Raw genomic sequence first — 16,785 nt, 5'->3', positions numbered from 1 at the left:
GGATCACTCCCAGTCAAGTCTGTGAATCCTGCATTAAGCTTGGTATGTGGCTACTGGAAGGGTTTGTGCTGGAAAGCAAGTGAGCTAAATACCCAGAGGTTGGCCTTTCTTCCCAGTAAAGGGCATAGCAGAAGAACCATCAACACCATACAGGAATTTAATGGGTTAATTATTACACATTGTAATTTTTCACCTTATAGCTTCCAGCAAATGATTAATCCCCCCAGCGACACCAAAAAATGGACATTACTTCATGCTGACAATTTTGCACATAGCTGATGTTTGTTTTTTATTTCTTACCCAAAAGTGGACTCTGTCCTGCAGGTGTGGGTTAGAGTTGAGGTACAGGAGACCTGCAGTTGAGGATGTGCTTGTTGCTGACAGACATGTTTTTTCTGCCTTGCTCCTTGTTATGACCCAGCTGTGGGAAACATGGCAGCTGATTGTAGCTGTCTGAACTTATTTAAAACCTTTAAACTTCTTGCTGTGGTAAATCTCTGCAAAGAGGAGGGGATGTGAGAGGAGGCATGTGTAATCCTACACCAGCAAAAGCCACTTGCAACTTTCTTAACGGCTTAATTTTGAAGTATGTACCATTGGTGGGATTATTTTCACAAGTGCTATTATCGGCTCTTCAGCTTCATACCCACTTCAGCAAATTATTCTTATTAGTGAAAATCCCAACTACACCTCACTTTGGGGTCTCCTTCTTTATCTCCTAACATAGAATCTATGGGAAACCTGCATAAATGGACAACAATCTCATCAACCTTTGCATTGACATCTGGAATTCCCTCTGTTTTAACATTTTATGTTGTTAGGCCATGTGCCAGAGGAGCAGCAACAGCCCTAGTACCATCCAGCCTGGCTTGTGGGTCAGAGCAGGTGCCTGGATAGGATGCATCTGGCAACACACAACACCTCTCTTGACCTACTAACCACCCCCCTTCTAATACACCCCAGGATGCCATTGGCCCTCTTGGCCACAAGGGCACAGTGCTGGCTCATGGTCACGAAATTCAGTTTTGATTTTTTGGTTTTGTTTTCGAGCAGGGGGAGTCCTGCTGTTTTTTAAAAAAAAATCATGAAACTTGTGGGCAGATGTGTGAAACTAACACTATGTGTGCATTATGCACAGTTCTTAGTTTTTCAGCTGAATTGGAAGAAAATTGTGAAATACTACTTTAGCATTGTTTACTGGCTGATGAGTCCATATCATTCAGGACTAGATGCTACTTCTGTTGGCTTAGTCACTAGTCATGTTGTCTCTTCTCTGAAATGGCTATAGTGATTTACCTGGCTTGTGATTCTTTATTTTTATTTTTTATTGCTGTTTCTGAATGTCTCTTAGCATACTTGTGGACATTCATTAGAGCAGAATTGTAATGCTGGAGATCCCGCAGCTTGAGAAAACAAGTTCAGGAGCTGTCTTTTTTTCAGTAGTAATAAGAGTGGCCATTATCTTTTAAAACCTGTCAAGAGAAATAGGTTTATGTTATATGCAAAAGTATTGTGCTGCTTTTTTTTTTTTTTCCCAAAAGCACCAGCATAAAAGCCAGTGTATTTTTCTGTACCCTGGCATTTCAATATCCATCAATTAAAGCAAAAGTATTAGGTGCCACTGGGCACTGGAAAGCAGTAATGAAGATTACAAAAAGCCTTTTTAATTTATGCATTCTTAATGTTAGTCTGTAAACCAGACTTAAATCCAAGAACCTTATGCGTAGGCAGAAAAATTCTTTTCTTTACATCTTTTTTCTGAGAGGAATACAGTTGCAAATGAAAAGCTTAGCAAGTGGTGCCATGCAGCTCCTGGGTGGAAGCAGATGCTGGGGCCTGAGTCCATGTCCTTCCTCATGTCCCTAAGGACGAAACCTTTTCAGGACTGGCTCTTCTGTTTGCCTTATAGGTGTGACAGGAGTTAAGACCAAATGATACACAAAGTTAAAGACCTTATTCTGCACAGGATTTTAGACCTCAGGTCCTGCAACAAGATCAGTTGTGGGTTCTCAGATCTTCCACAGTTGCATGGTGGGGTCAACTGTGGAGCTTTCTGCTTCTTGGCTGTCGAGGCTGGTGACCCTGTAAGAGCATGGCAGCTCCTAGCTAGGCCAGAGGAACCTCGGCTCACTCTGGCTTTTACATCCACCCCCATGTCTCACCCCAGTGGAAATGCGGGCAGCGCACGCATTGAGTCCCAAACAATGAGAAATGCCTGTGGATTACCTGATCTACAAGTGGCTTGTGGGTGCAGGGTGCCAGCTCTAAATCCCAAAATTACATAGTTCTCAGCAAATTCATGTTTCTGCATTTTACATGTGCTTGTTGAGCTTCAAGTATATGCATTTACCTAACAGCTTTTAAGAAAGGACTCTGCCTGAAGAATACTTGTGAAAAGTTAAAGCTGTGTATCTGAGAACCCACAGAAAGCATCTGCAACAGGGGCTGATTTCCACAGTCATGCCCTGACCCCTCCCAGCACATTTCTCAATGATCCTGGCAGCAAAGTCATTATTTTCCTATGACAGCCCTTAAGACTTTTTCAGCCCCCGAATCCAGTATTGTGCATCATACCTCCATAGCTGCATCTGTACTAATAAATTCTACACTGTCAATCACTGTCACTTTTGAGGCCAACAAGCCTAAGACTGCCTGCTTCTGTTGCTAGCAGACATTTTTACCTCCCAAAACAGGGCAGTTGTATCCAAAGTGCCTGTTGGGAGTTACTGGTGTCTGATATTGATTCCTAGACAGCAGCCAGGAGTTATTTGGGCAAGTGCTATTTGGAACAGGTCAGAACTATTCCAGGAGCTGTTACCACATTATAGAAGGCTGAGTTCCCATGCTAAGAGTATTGCATGGTGCTATTAAATGTACCACCTATGGGAGTAGCCTATTTTAATTAACAGAGCAAGAGGCTTGTTCCCAACACTGTAATAGGAAATGGGGCTACTGACAAAGACAAAATACCCTTATATGGTCACTCCAGTTTAACCAGCGCTTCTGAAGATCTCGCTTCCCTCCAGCCTGATGCTTAGAGATTGTCAAAGCTTGGGTTAGTTGCCTGGTAGGAGGGTGCCATCTTCTTGGTTTGTCTAAATTTTGTATCTCCTTTTGCCTAGCTGTTTTTGAAGGGTATCAGGATGCTGCTGCATTGAAAGGAATTTCTTTGGCTCATGCTCTTCTTTCTTTGTTAATAATTACTTTAGAGGAACACATTTTCGTAGTGTCTTTGATTAGCCCTTAAAGTTTTAGCAAGCGAGTGAGATGTTGCTCCAACTGTCTGAACATGGGATACCTATGGACACTTCGATATGCTGGTTTCCTTCTGGGGATAATGTTTTCCTCACTGGAACATTAATTGAACTGTCATCTCTTTGACTTCCCCCTTTCTCTGCAGCATGGCTTATGCTATGCTCTGTGTTGTTACAAGTCTAATATTATGAAAAATAACATTCAGGCAATATTTTGACAGTCTGGCAACTTCAGATGCATTGCTGGGTTTCCATAGAGATTATACACAACAAATTAGCATATATGACTGACTTGACTGAGTTTGTCTTTAGTCAGGTTCAGAAACCAAAGTCACTTTCTTGTGCTAGGGGCACTTCATTAATGTATTACTTAATTTGGTCTAGTAGGGTGTTTTCTGTGTTCAGAGGCAGTGTATAGTCTTGCTGAGAAGCTTCCACTCCTGTAATCATCTTTTCTAATACTGAAATTGAGTTAGCTTTTCATCTATCAGTGTGCTGATCTGGGAATTACAGTATCTTCACCCTTCACCCCATTTTTATGCAAGTAATGAGAACTCCCAGATACCCCATGTCATTCTTTTGCTACCCATAAGGAACTAGGACATCCGGGTATACCCCCAAATTGCCAGATATTTCTTTGCAGAACTTCAACCTTCTCAAATCTATCCAGATTCTCTGTAGAAGTTCTTAGTCTTTATTTTAGCAGTTTTAGCATAGGTAGAGTAACACAAAATCTGCAATTTAAAACATCAGGTTCCCAAAATTATTCTGTGCAATCTCACCACTCAACCACTCATCTTTCATAGAAAAAAAAAAAAACAACCACAAGTGTGTACTTAACACTTGCGTAAGAAGACTACTAATTTATTTAACCTTGATGTACAGGTGCTTTGTATATTGGGGAACTTTATTTTTCACTTGGTTTTTTTCTGTATTGTTCATTGGCTGAGATCCATGTTAACTGCCCAGGTGATGAAGGAAAGGGAGTGAACTGGGAATGCTGAGACTCTCAAAGCATAGCTTGCTACAGCTTGAGCAAGTACTCTGTACCTGAAGTGGTAACAGGTTTTTTTTATTTATTGTGTAGAATAGCAGAGAAGCACTTGTGGGTTCTTGTTCTTTTTCTGCATTTTCCAAACATGCGTCTACTCACTGTTTCAGAACATGGAGTGAAAGACAGAAACATGCTTGGTAGTCTGTTTCAGCAGTTAGTCATCATCACGCTTTGCATCCAAGGTTTTTTCTCCAAGGTTAAGTAGCTGTTGTTGGTAGTGGTATCTTCTCCCCTGCAGAGCTAGCTGTTTGCCCAGTTAGCAGAGAAAATCTTTGTGTTGAATGCCTCTTGAAGCACTCGTTCTGCTCTCACTTCAGTACTTTCATGCTTTCAACAGCGGTATACAGAAGTAAAATTGCCTCTTTCTTCTAATTCTCTTCCTTTGAGTGAGCAAAGACTTGAATCTGGGACTTGCATTCCTGGGACTGCAGGTTAGGAAACTGATTCCCGGTCATGGCTCTGAAACACCTTAACATCTGTTTACGTTGTTGCTTGTGACTTTGTTTAACCACAACTGATTAAAACTGTGAGCGAAGTGATGCTACTTTGAAAATCTGATTTATAAGGGATGCGATTGGAAAAATAAAATTGCCCTTGCCAGAATAAGAAGCGACAATGTTGTGCAATTCTGCATCAACTAAAGGCAAGCTTTTTTTTTTTTTTTTCAATGATACAAAATGCTTCGAAGTCTCTCCGCTTGATGAAGTAACCTGTTGTAAGGCTCCATTGTATTAATCATAAAAGAAAATTCCTTAAAATAATCTTTTAAATCACTTACTCGAGATTTATAGATCTGGTAGAATGATTTGCAAGAATTCAGTGAAGCAGTTGCATTCTGATGAAGTCCAATGATATGCGAGTTTGTGTTTTAGGAGTTTTACAACAAGGAAAGCAAGCATGGCCACTGTAGACCCCAAATATGCAAATGACAAGAGCTGTTTGCTTAAAAAGTCCTCCCAGCAAATGTCTTATACACAATATAGGTTCTGTATCCTCTGTCCCGTTTAATTTTGTCTCCATAACCCTTTGTTCCACCTGTGATGTTTTTCAGCAGTCATATGATAAAATATCTAGGCTAGATTCCAAGAGTGGAATAAAAAGCTGTATTTATTTTTATGGAAGCACTAACAATTCTATTTGGATTGGATTTCTTCGTAGCAAAACCAATGAATTATTGAACAGATTGGACTTGGGTTTGCCAAAGAGTGATTCCTGTCAGATTGCTGCTCGTGGCCCAGAATCTACAGCATGGGTAAGCAAAACCATGGCATGTGCTATATTTTCTGTCAGCTTTCCAGGTGCTGTCAGTAGTGTAATATTAGAATATTCTAATTGAGCTTAATTGTCTAGACATAAGTCAGTGAGTACAAAGGAGTCTTTCTGTTGAATGAGATTTGCCTGCGTTGTCTCTTACACACTGGCAGAGTATCCTACAAAGTAGGAGACTGCCTTTATTACTCACAGATCTCTCTCTGATAAATGAGAGCCAGATTTATATTCTAAGGTCAGATCAGAATCTTAAATGTGCCCTGTACACATCTGTTGGTGGCAAGCTTTTATGAAATCTCAACTAGTTCATGTCAGCAGGTGTTTTACTGCATTGAAAATCTAGGCAGAAGAGAAGCTTATTTCTCACTGAATCCCCAAAATGATACCATAGACTGTTTAGTGATGTTTTCCTGGTTTGAATGAGCCTGGTAAGTATCAATGTAATTATGAAATAGATGAAGTTTCGCTTAAGTTTCATTATTCTAATTGCCTCAGAAGTTGTTTTTTTTTTTCACATATTATTAGTCTCTTTGTGTCTAAACCAAGCTTTCCTACTGATGTAAAAACTTGTGGTGATGAATATTAACTCTGAGACAGAATTATTTCTCCTTTAGGGAGGTTTGTAATTGGTGAAAGACGGAGAACAGGACAGAACTTGTTGTTCCAAGAAATAGTCCTTAGTCAGCAGAAACTTGGAATTATCTGATCTGGGCAGCCATCTATTGTATACAACCTTGAACATCAACAGTTAAGTAAAGAGATGGAAAGATTTACCTCTGTATTTCCTCAGAAACCTTAGAAATGTGCAAGACCCTTCATTATAGGGATTGCTGCAAACAATATATGACAGCTCCGTTTTGCCTCTAGTGTCTCCACCTGGTCTTCATTGTATGGAAAGGGAAAGTGATACTGAAAACAGGTTCCTCTGCGCTTCGATTCCTCGAGTCATTTTGTGTCTCTGAAAACCCTAAAGAAATCTTAGTGTATGTGGGCAGATGTATAGCTTGAAGGAGCCAACTTCTGCCCAGCATTTCTGGGCACAAGGTCAGTTGCAGGAGAGAGACTTTCAGACTCTCTTTTGTAGCCCTGGGCAGACAAGCAAGATGAAGGGAGAAAAGATGTTTTGAAACCACTTCTACCTTCCTCTTGAAGCATCTAACACTCTAAACAGTGGGGAACTTGTTCTTTGGTTGGAAAGACACAGCTCTGCAGCTTTTTGTATAGTGTGAACATTGAACTGCAAAGACAAGTGAGCTCATGTCCCCAGGACTGGCTTGGATTTCAGGATTTTGGTGTGGTGTCTTCATATCTATGAAGAAAGGGGTGGATGCATGAAGGAACACAGAATTCTTTCAGGTGTACAGGTCCTACTTTTAGCTGCTTCACCTACCTATGTGTGCCTTTTTCATTGCAGTTTTTGAGGGGTTCCTCAATAAGTTGTGCCAAATTACACACCATAGTTTATCTTTGGCTTCACTAGTATCCAAGCAGATAAAATACTTAGTTTATTCGTATCATAGAATGATTTGAGTTGGAAGGGACCTTAAAGATCCAACCCCCCTGCCATGGGCAGGGACAACTCATACTAGACCAGGTTGCTCAAAGTCCCATCCAACCTGGCCTTGAACACTTCCAGGGATGGGGCATCCACAGCCTTTCTGGGCAGCCTGTTAAAGTGTCTCACCACCCTCATAGTGAAGAATCTCATCTAAATCTACCCTCTTTCAGTTCAAAGCCATTACCCCTTGCCCTATTACTATATGCCCTTACAAAAAGTCACTCTCCAGGTTTCTTGTATGTCCTGTTTTAAGTACTGGAAGGCTGCAATAAGGTCTCCCTGGAGCCTTTTCTTCTCCAGGCTGAACAACTCCCATTCTCTCAGCCTGTCCTCACAGGAGAGGTGTTCCAGCCCTCCGATCATCATTGTGGCCACCCACCCAGGTCTTGCTCCCACACACCCATGTTTGTCTCATGTTGGAGACCCCGGAGTTGAATGCACTAGTATAGGAAATCTGGTCCAATCTTTCAATGTTTTCCATAGTTTATAGCTTTAAAAATGTCTAAAGTTTTTACACATTAAATTTGAGTGCATTTTTAGGAGGCACTTGTGCTATAATGAAAAAATGCGAGGCTAAGGCCCTTTAACAAAGAAGGAGCCATCACCCTCACGTCTATACCTGTCAGAATTTTTACAAACTTAAAAGTCAGTCTTTATGTTTATTTAGTCCTCGTAAATTCTTCAGGGACTACCAGCAAGGGTTAAAATTGTCCGAGGGGGGTGTTCTAATATTGATAATTTTCCATTAGGAATATAGTGTGACCAGCAGCTTGTTATAGACACATACAGCTAAACATCCAATTTGCTTATGCATAGGCTTTTCTGCTTAATGAACATTGTGAAAGTCTTTTAAGATACTAGTGCAATATTGCAACTCTCTTTTGAGGTCACAAAGTGTTGCCAGACCTAATTTAGAAATAAAGTTTCTCAAAAAGAGAAACAGAAATCTTATTATATTTATATATTACCAAAATGCTTGGGGTTACCCATGAATCAGGACCTTGCCTGTGCTAGATTTTGTAAATCTATGGATTGTGTGAATATCCTGAAGTCATCCATGGATCCTGTACTGTTCTTTAATACTAGCTGATGTCTTTTGCATGGCACCACTTTTATAGTTTTGTGAATCAATTAATTACTTGCTTATAATGCAGCAATGCAGTTAGCAAAATGCCTTTCCAACCAACTTGGGTGAGGTACAGTCTGTAGGCATATGCACAGCCTCTGTACTCTGTATGAGGAATCTGAGGCACATAACCAATAGCTGTTATCTAAATAAACTTGGCATATTACCAAAATGCTAAACCAGTGAGAAAACTTGAGCTTTAATTTTCATGTTATCTTGCACCTGTCATTTGTCCGGAGTAATTAAAAAGATTCAGGACCAATGTATTTAAGTAGTGAAGGGTGATAAGCTTAGGAAGTGCCTGACATGCATGTTAAAAGGGGGGCACAGATCTACGTGATTTTTTAAATTTAAAATTAATGGTCTAAAAAAAGTTTGGGACAATGCAATGTTGATTGAATTTTTCCCATACATAACTTCTTTGATAGTGACATAATTTCTTTGATAGTGATATTAATTTAGCATACCTAGTTCAAATATCAGTGTCAAATATTACTTGATGGGCATGAACAAATTTGACTCTTTGGAGTGACTCTGTCATTGGTGACTTTTTTGGCTTGCTTATTTAATCAAGCTCATAATTAATTTTAATCCTGTCTTTCAAAGTGTTCCCAATCCTGTGTAGATTTTTATTGTCTTCCAACTTGATTAACATACACTCCACACAATTCTCCAAGCCATTACGGAGAGTAATGAATAATATTGCACACGGAATGAGTCTCCCTGGACACATGTAACAACTCCTCCCAACTCAAAATTGAGCTATTAATAATTGCTTTCTGTATTCAGTCTTTTTAGCAAATTATGTGCCTGTCGTTTTAATGGTATCATTCTGCATGCATATATCAAGATTTGAGAACATTGTGTAGATCTGCAGCAAATTCATCACTAAAGTCAAACCTGCATAGTTCTTGTATTAAATTATACTGGCTCATTATTTGGTGTGCTATGCTCTGTCCCTGCTCAAAGACTTTACAGTATAAATTCCTATGTATAAGATCCTAAGGATCCTGTAAGATCCTAATCGCAGGCTGGCTCTTTGCTAAGACCTACAACTTGTGAAACAACAGGGCTAGTCATAATAAAAGCCTACACAGTTGAATACTTTATGCATCATGTGTAGTTCAGATTTTCAGCTCTCTTGACTGCCCCACAAATATTTCAGCAGACCTGATCTCTCAGCTTCTGTTGTCCTACCTTCCTCCACAAATGCCTCTCCAATACTCCTATGGAAATAATCCTGGTTCCCCTCTGTTACCATGCCTCCTTTCTGCTTCGTTATCTTGGTAATATTTTTAGTACTTTTCCTTCTTCCCAGAATACCCTACCTCACTGTCACGTATCCTGATCGTGTTTTGTGACTGCTCAGAATATCTTAATGCTTGCCACTGGGATGCAGAAGCAGCATGTGCTGTGGCTGCCTTGTTGTGATGTGCAGATGGACATTCAGCCAAATTGAATGACTGAGAGGCATTAAACCACTTCTTGTTTAAATTCTAGTCTTGAGACTAATCTGTTTTCTTAAATAACAGGAATCATTCTACCATTTCTGTTTTGTTAATTACCTGTATAAAGACTTGGGAATAAGGTTTGGGATTTTGGTCCTCCCTCTCCCCACACCAATATGTTTGTATTCTCTGCTGAACAATAGACTAGGAGCCATGCTTATAAGCAAGCTCTTCGAGAGGATGAAAACAGAAGATTAGAGGAAATGAAGCAAGAACAACGGAGGAAGGTAATTATACATTAACAGTTTGCATATTGTATCATTTTTACATGCTGTGAAACCAATTAAATACATTGATTACTTGTAGCCTACGCACAGAGCTTCTCTTTAGAAAAAGTGATTTAGTCACTGTTTGCAAATATTGTGAGAGAGATGAGCCAAGCTGTAAAATTTGGACAGGACAATTATCTCCTGGGTTCAAGGCTGTTTGCATCTGGATGACTAGCTCCTGCTCGCCTCTCCATTCAAACAAATGTGCCAAGCACTTTTTGATCATGGTACCTGATGTCACAGGCTAAGGAAACCAATTTCCTCTCTTTCAGGCAGAAGTAATCGTTACTGAGGTGTTCATGATGATATCAGATTTTGAGTAGTCTCTTTCTAGAGAATCAAGGCCTGTGTGCTTTGCCTTCCCAAATCACAGTATCACAGAATGGTTGGGGTTGGAAGGGAACTCTGAAGATCATGTAGTCCAACCCACCTGCTAAAGCAGGTTCACACAGGAATGTGTCCAGGCAGGTTTTGAATGTCTCCAGAGAAGGAGACTCCACAACCTCTCTGGGCAGCCTGTTCCAGTGCTCTGGCACCCTCAAAGTAAAGAAGTTTCTCCTCACATTCAGGTGGAACCTCCTGTGCTTCAGTCTGTGCCTGTTGCCCCTCATCCTATCATTGGGCACCACTGAAAAGTCTGGTCCCCTCCCCTTGACACCCACCCTTTAGATATTTATAAACATTTATAAGATCCCCTCTCAGCCTTCTCTTCTCCAGGCTGAACAGACCCAGCTCTCTCCGTCTGTCTTCATGGGAATGGTGCCCCTGATCATCTTTGTAGCCCCCCGCTGGACTCCCTCCAGTAATTCCTTGCCCTTCTTAAACTGGAGTGCCCAGAACTGGAGGCAGTACTCCACATGAGGCCTCACCAGGGCAGAGTAGAGGGGGAAGAGAACCTCCCTCGACCTGCTGGTCACACTTCTCCTAATGCATCCAGAGGGGATGTGGAAGCACTCAAATTTGCTCTTAAGTCTGTATGCTTCCCTGTTCCTTGCTAACTACCTAATTGAAAAGTTTTGAATTGTCTAAAAAAGCAGGTGTGCCTTAAACTACAAGTTTGAACTCCATCTTCTGAAATGCATCCGAACCACTGTAGTCCCTTTGATGTGGATTTGGGTACCATATCCACATAAAGTTCATCTGCTCAAGGTGATAGCACTCTTCTGTGCTGTCTGTCATGACTCCAGGTCCGACTGTGCAAGTACGGGAAAGGGCAGAATTGGTTGCAAATAATTTGAAAACATATTAGCACATACTGAGCCTCTTGCTATGCCTCTGCTGTTGCTAACATCCAAATTAATGTTAAACTATTTCCCCAGTAGCAGAATTTTAGTGCAACAAATTTCACACGTTGAGTTTCTACTAGAGCTGGAGAAGTGACTCAATCCCCCCTCACAGATACCTTTCTTTACATGTTGAGGATGTGTCCTCATTTCACAGTATTCTAGCAACCAGGATGCTGGAAACAAAAAGGTGGGGGGAAGAAAAGAGGCTCTTAATTGCTTTTCTGTTATTTATATGCTTATTCCCAGGAACTATACAGAGGAAAATCTTTGAAAGCCAGTCCTGATGGGTGTAAGGCCTGTAGCGGTTTTATTATTTACATTTATTCCTCCATAGAGAAAATAACCACAGATATGAATTAGCATGCCCATACTTTATTAATTTGGTTTAGGGATTCATGTAGGGCTTTAGGCTCTTTAATGATTTCCACACATTGCAAAGAAGGTGTTGGCTGCTTCTAAGGCTGCTCTTGCTTGGTACACAGTTCCAAATGCTCCTTGACTTCACAGTTGCTGCTGCCTATTGCACAGAGTAATGCACTACTTACAAACCTACTGCAAATAATATGTATTTTATAGGCTCCAATAATTGTCCCTCAGATATATGTTGACTCGTTTCTGTTTCAAACTGGTATTTGTTAAAGTAATTGAGAATTCAGTCTTGTGTGTACCTCCTAGCACAGTGTAGCTATAAAACGTATTGGTATTGTCAGTTCCTTTTTTTTTTTCTTTTCAGAATGGGTTTTAGTATGTATTGCTCGACTTAGAAATTTTCAGTACACTTTGAACACTACATCATATACATACAATATATTTCAGAACATTATTTCGAGAGAGGACTTAGCGTATTGGAAAGTCAGATACTGGGTTTTAATTTTCAGGTTGAATAGTTATTTAAAACAGTGAAAATTAAGGTTGGCTTTTTTATTTCTTAATCCTGTTTCTTCTTTTAGGGCTAGACAAATATTGATACACAACACATTCATAGTTATTGATTTTCTTCATGTATTTATTGCATAGTTTTTATTTAATGCTCCACTTAAATTGATTTAAAAAGAAAAAAAAAACTTTCGTAGTTCCATTCAGTTATTGAAGCTTTTATCTAACCACATAATTTTATTTTAGTTCCTATTCCTACTGCTGCTCAGTTGCTATGGAAAATATGAAAGATAGGTCTGTTTCTATCCCTTCCCCTCACCCTGCAAGTCATATTTTCCTTGCAGAAAAATCTACATCTTCAATTCCTGGGTACATTGCAGGGAGTAAGAGCCAGACAAACAAGCAGGCAAGCAGAACAGAGTCATACAAGCTGTGTTTCCTTCACAGTCCTGGCTAAAATTGCATGAGCCAGCTCTCCTCTGAAAATAATTCCCTTTGACACCATTTATATACCTTAATATTACATAACGTAAGGATGGTAGGCTGCTGCAATGCTGGGAGCTTGCACACGCTTTCACCACAACAAGAGGTACCATTTGCCCTTCACTCAGCCTTGGGGGAGCCCCAGGGAGCTGGAGGTAGCACACCATCCTACATACCCACCTTCTCATCTTCTCCTCATGCCCCATGGAGGCAGGAGGTGGAGGCCACGTCTCCTTCATACAGGTGCAATGGCTATGTCTGCTCCTGCTAGATGACTTTGGCTGTCTTTTCCCTTGGACCCATAAGGAAATTCAAACCCATGGGTTGGGATAAAAGGAAGCAGACTGGTGTCTGGCATACCCAGACTGTAAATGTCTGAATCCTGTAACTTCCCACTTTTTAAGGCACAAACAAAACTCAGCAATTGCAACACTGAATGGAAAAAATGAACTCAGTTTTTAACATAGTACTGTCACAAAAATAAAATGCTACTGGGAAAAGTTCTGGGAATGGCACATGGCTTTATAGCTGAAGTTAACACTGTGTGGAATTAATTGGGTTCGCAATATTGGTGTGTTAATTAAAAGTAAGTTTATTGTTTTGTTTTGGTTTTTTTACTTTTATCATTTCCAGACTGAATTAATGGAATTTAAAAAAAAGCATGAAGAGGAAGCCAGGACAAGAGCACATCAAAACGAACAAAGGAGGTATGATGCAAAAATGCGAGAATACACTTTAATTCTTATCTGGAAAGGGTCTAAAATTGCAGGCATTCATGATTTAGAAGACAATTGCAATGAGGATCCCTGATCTCACCTCTGGTTTAACTTTGCTTTCAAATGAGCCACTAATATCCATCATTACAGCTGCTCGCTGTACGGCAGTGTGACCGAGAGTGCCTTTTTCACTTTATCCTATCAGCGTATGATATAGCATAGGGTAGAAAGTATTAGTAGTTTCATGGGTAACTACTAGTACAGTAGTTTCAGCTGGAAAAACATTTTATCTAGTACAGTAATTTCAGCTGGAAAACATTTTATCTATCTACCTATCTATCTATTTATTTCTGCATTATTTTAGAATGGGCTACTTTGTCCCTGCCACGTTTTGTGGTTGATTGTCACTGGGGTTAACAGGCAGAGCTAAACATGGGATTCGATATCAATACAGACAGAAGCTGCCGTGCAGGCAGGCATTCTGCAGCTGCATTGCTTGGTGCTGTGCCCTCTCTGTGCTCAGCGCTTCTCATCTTGCCCTCTGTCACTTAACTGACTTTCCATTATCTTGAAGCGCAGCTTTATTCTCAGCTTTGTTTTCTGCTAGTAAAAAGAAATAACACTCAAGCTCAAAAGTAAAAGCCCCATTTGTTTCTTTCTTTTTCTATCATTAGGGAAATATAAAAAAAAATTACTTCTGTAGGCAATCACTCTCCATACTGTTTTCATTTCTTTTTGTCTCTAGCAAAGATATTGAGATAATTACCCATAGAAGTTAATGAAGGATTTTCAATTCAGTCCGTCTCATGTCCCTAGATAGAAATAAACCAGTATCTTGCATTTTACATCATTCTTACAAAAAGTGTTGTAAAACATTAAAACAACAGTCATGTCTAAGCATGTGTATCAGTCCTAAGCATTAACGGGGGGGAAAAAAGAAACAGTTTTCAGAAGGTTTGAAAATATTTTAAGCATACTGAAGGAAAATGTATTTGTATGTGCACATGATTTCCAGATTGACAGAGCGGTAGAAGAAAATTCTAGACTCACAGAATCATTGAACAGTTTGGCTTGGAAGGGACCTTTCAAAGTCGTCTATTTCAATCCCCCTACAATAAGCAGGGACATTTGCAACTAGATGAGGTTGCTCCAAGCCCCATCCAGCCTGACCGTGAACATCTCAAGGGATGGAGCATCTGCCACCTCTCTGGGCAATCTGGGCCAGTGTTTTACCATCCTCATTGTAAAAAAACAAATCATCCTCATGTCTAGTCTAAATCTCCCCTCCTTTAGTTTACAACCGTTACCACTTGTCCTATTGCAACAGGGCCTTGCTAAAAAGTCTGTCCCCATCTTTGTTATAGGTCACTTTTAAGTGCTGAAAGGCCACAATAAGGTCTTCCTGGAGCCGTCTCCAGGCAGAACAAGCCCAACTCTCTCAGTCTGTCCTCACAGCAGAGCTGTTTCAGCCCTCTGACCATTTTTGTGGCCTCCTCTGGCCCCTTTCCAACAAGTCCATGTCTTTCCTGGACTGAGGGCTCCAGAGCTGAATGTGGGACTCCAGAGTTGATTTCAAAGCTGTATGGTAGGGAAAGTTATCAGCTACACAAATTGCCTCAATAAGTAACAAAACTAAGTATTTTTTTTTTTCATTTGCATTAGCAAATCAGTACTTCTAGAAACTCTCCTTGGGTACTGAAGGCTGAAAAACTACCTCAGGTGAATTGTTGAAACAGCTCACCTCCTGGATGGGGTGGGTGGTGGTGTGCAGGTCCTCTTTCTGCAGGGAATTTTGGTGCATTTCTTACAGCAGCTGAGGTATACCTTTTAATTAAAACAGACTGATCACAGGATAAGGATGTACCTAGTGAAATGAAAGTACAATCCACACAGTTTCGTGCCACTCCATGGTTATTCAGCAGAGGCTTGAAAAACATGGGAAGATGGGTATTGAACTGAGAAAAGGGAAAAATGCTCAGAGGATGTTAAAATTCAAAAGTTTGTGAACTCCTCAGATACCTTCAATCATTATTTATTTTTTGTTGTATTTTAAGGGTAAATAATGCTTTCCTGGACCGACTCCAGAACAAAACACAACATAATTGCAACAGCCAACCTGGATATTCTGGGAGTCTGAACTACCTCAGTAACAGTGCCTGGGTAAGCTTTTTGGGTGAAAAATGCAAAAGCAATGAGATTGTTTGAAAGTTGACTTTTTTTTTTCCCAGATACTATTATGTCCATGTGCGTTTAGCCTGCATGACAGAACTTACAATCCTGGCTGGCTGCCTGCAGTAGCTTTTAAAAAGAAATCTTGTCATAAATATAGAAGCTGTTCAAATGGGAGGAGGGAGGAATAGCTGGTCTTGCAGCAGAACTTGGTTGCTTTGCATGCAAGGTACTGCAAGGAACCAAAATCCAAAGTACTTCCTTAAGTTCAAAACAATGGTAGTGAAATTATAAGGATTTTTTGAAAGTCTTTAGATGAAAGATGTTTGGAAATGCTATAAGTATTTTAATATGATATTGAAAGTGGAGGAAGAAAAATCTTATGAAAGGTACAGCTTTTAGTTTTTTACTTCTATAGAATTATGACTAAGACTCAACTGCATCCAATTTAAAATACAAAATATTTTTAAGGATTCTTTGAAGAAAAGATATCTTGATTATAGCCTGTTAAACACCTATTGAATCTTTTCAGCTGTCCTCATGAGGCATTAATGTGACTGTTATTTAGAATTACACTCTTCAGCGTTAAAAAAAAAAAAAATGTAGTATTCCCATCATGGAAATTTCCATTAGGTTGAAATTCCATCGCTGAGAGGACCATAGTGCAAAAATGGAAGATTTACAAAGACTGAACGGCAAAAGGATGAGAGTCAAAGAGAATTTAGTGAACGTGACAGTGTAGAGAAAGATGTTTAGCTGATAACCAGAAAAGCTTGAACTGGACTAGCTAGACTGTCTGGTGTGGATGTGTGTCTTGCCAGATGAATGCCTGGAAGACTTGGGTTCAAGCATCTACAAAGTCCAGGCACGATGAAGATGCAGGTATTCTTGCTGCTGGAGTTTGCCAGATACTGGAGCTGGAAAAAAAGTCTTAATCACTGCAAGCTTTGGGCAAGCCCTGGCTTGTGGTGAAGGACTTGGGAACCTCAGACTGAGGCCATCTTTGTGCATAGCAGTTCTCTTGGTCTTGCCAAGCAGGGGCAGGACCTGCCAGATTGACATCCCATAAGGTCCACAGGTTGCTGCTTGGAAAACCAGTTGGTTAGGGGCTTTACTAGTGGGGCCTGTTCATCATGTTCCAGGAAATCCAGGAGCTCTTGGAAGCCAAACTACAGATGTCCAAACTAGTAAAAGAGTATGAGTAAGAGAGCACTCTG

General features: G+C 40.2%; 1 protein-coding gene across 2 annotated transcripts in view; it reads left to right on the top strand.

Annotated features, from left to right (window-relative positions):
* EPSTI1 (epithelial stromal interaction 1) overlaps positions 1-16,785 on the top strand; it is a 50,919-nt gene that overhangs the window by 28,355 nt on the left and 5,779 nt on the right. Inside the window, exons 7-10 of one of the 2 annotated variants that reach the window (XM_082075951.1) lie at positions 5,467-5,560; positions 9,913-9,996; positions 13,317-13,390; positions 15,454-15,559. In XM_082075951.1, the coding sequence (XP_081932077.1) occupies positions 5,467-5,560; positions 9,913-9,996; positions 13,317-13,390; positions 15,454-15,559 (358 nt within the window). The remainder of the gene's footprint in view (positions 1-5,466; positions 5,561-9,912; positions 9,997-13,316; positions 13,391-15,453; positions 15,560-16,785) is intronic. The other variant, XM_082075952.1, reaches the window with a different exon arrangement.

The sequence above is a fragment of the Streptopelia decaocto genome, assembly GCF_964273445.1.
Source record: "Streptopelia decaocto genome assembly, chromosome: 1".
In the NCBI taxonomy this organism is placed as follows: Eukaryota; Metazoa; Chordata; class Aves; order Columbiformes; family Columbidae; genus Streptopelia; species Streptopelia decaocto.
This window is presented reverse-complemented; position numbering and strand designations above follow the sequence as displayed.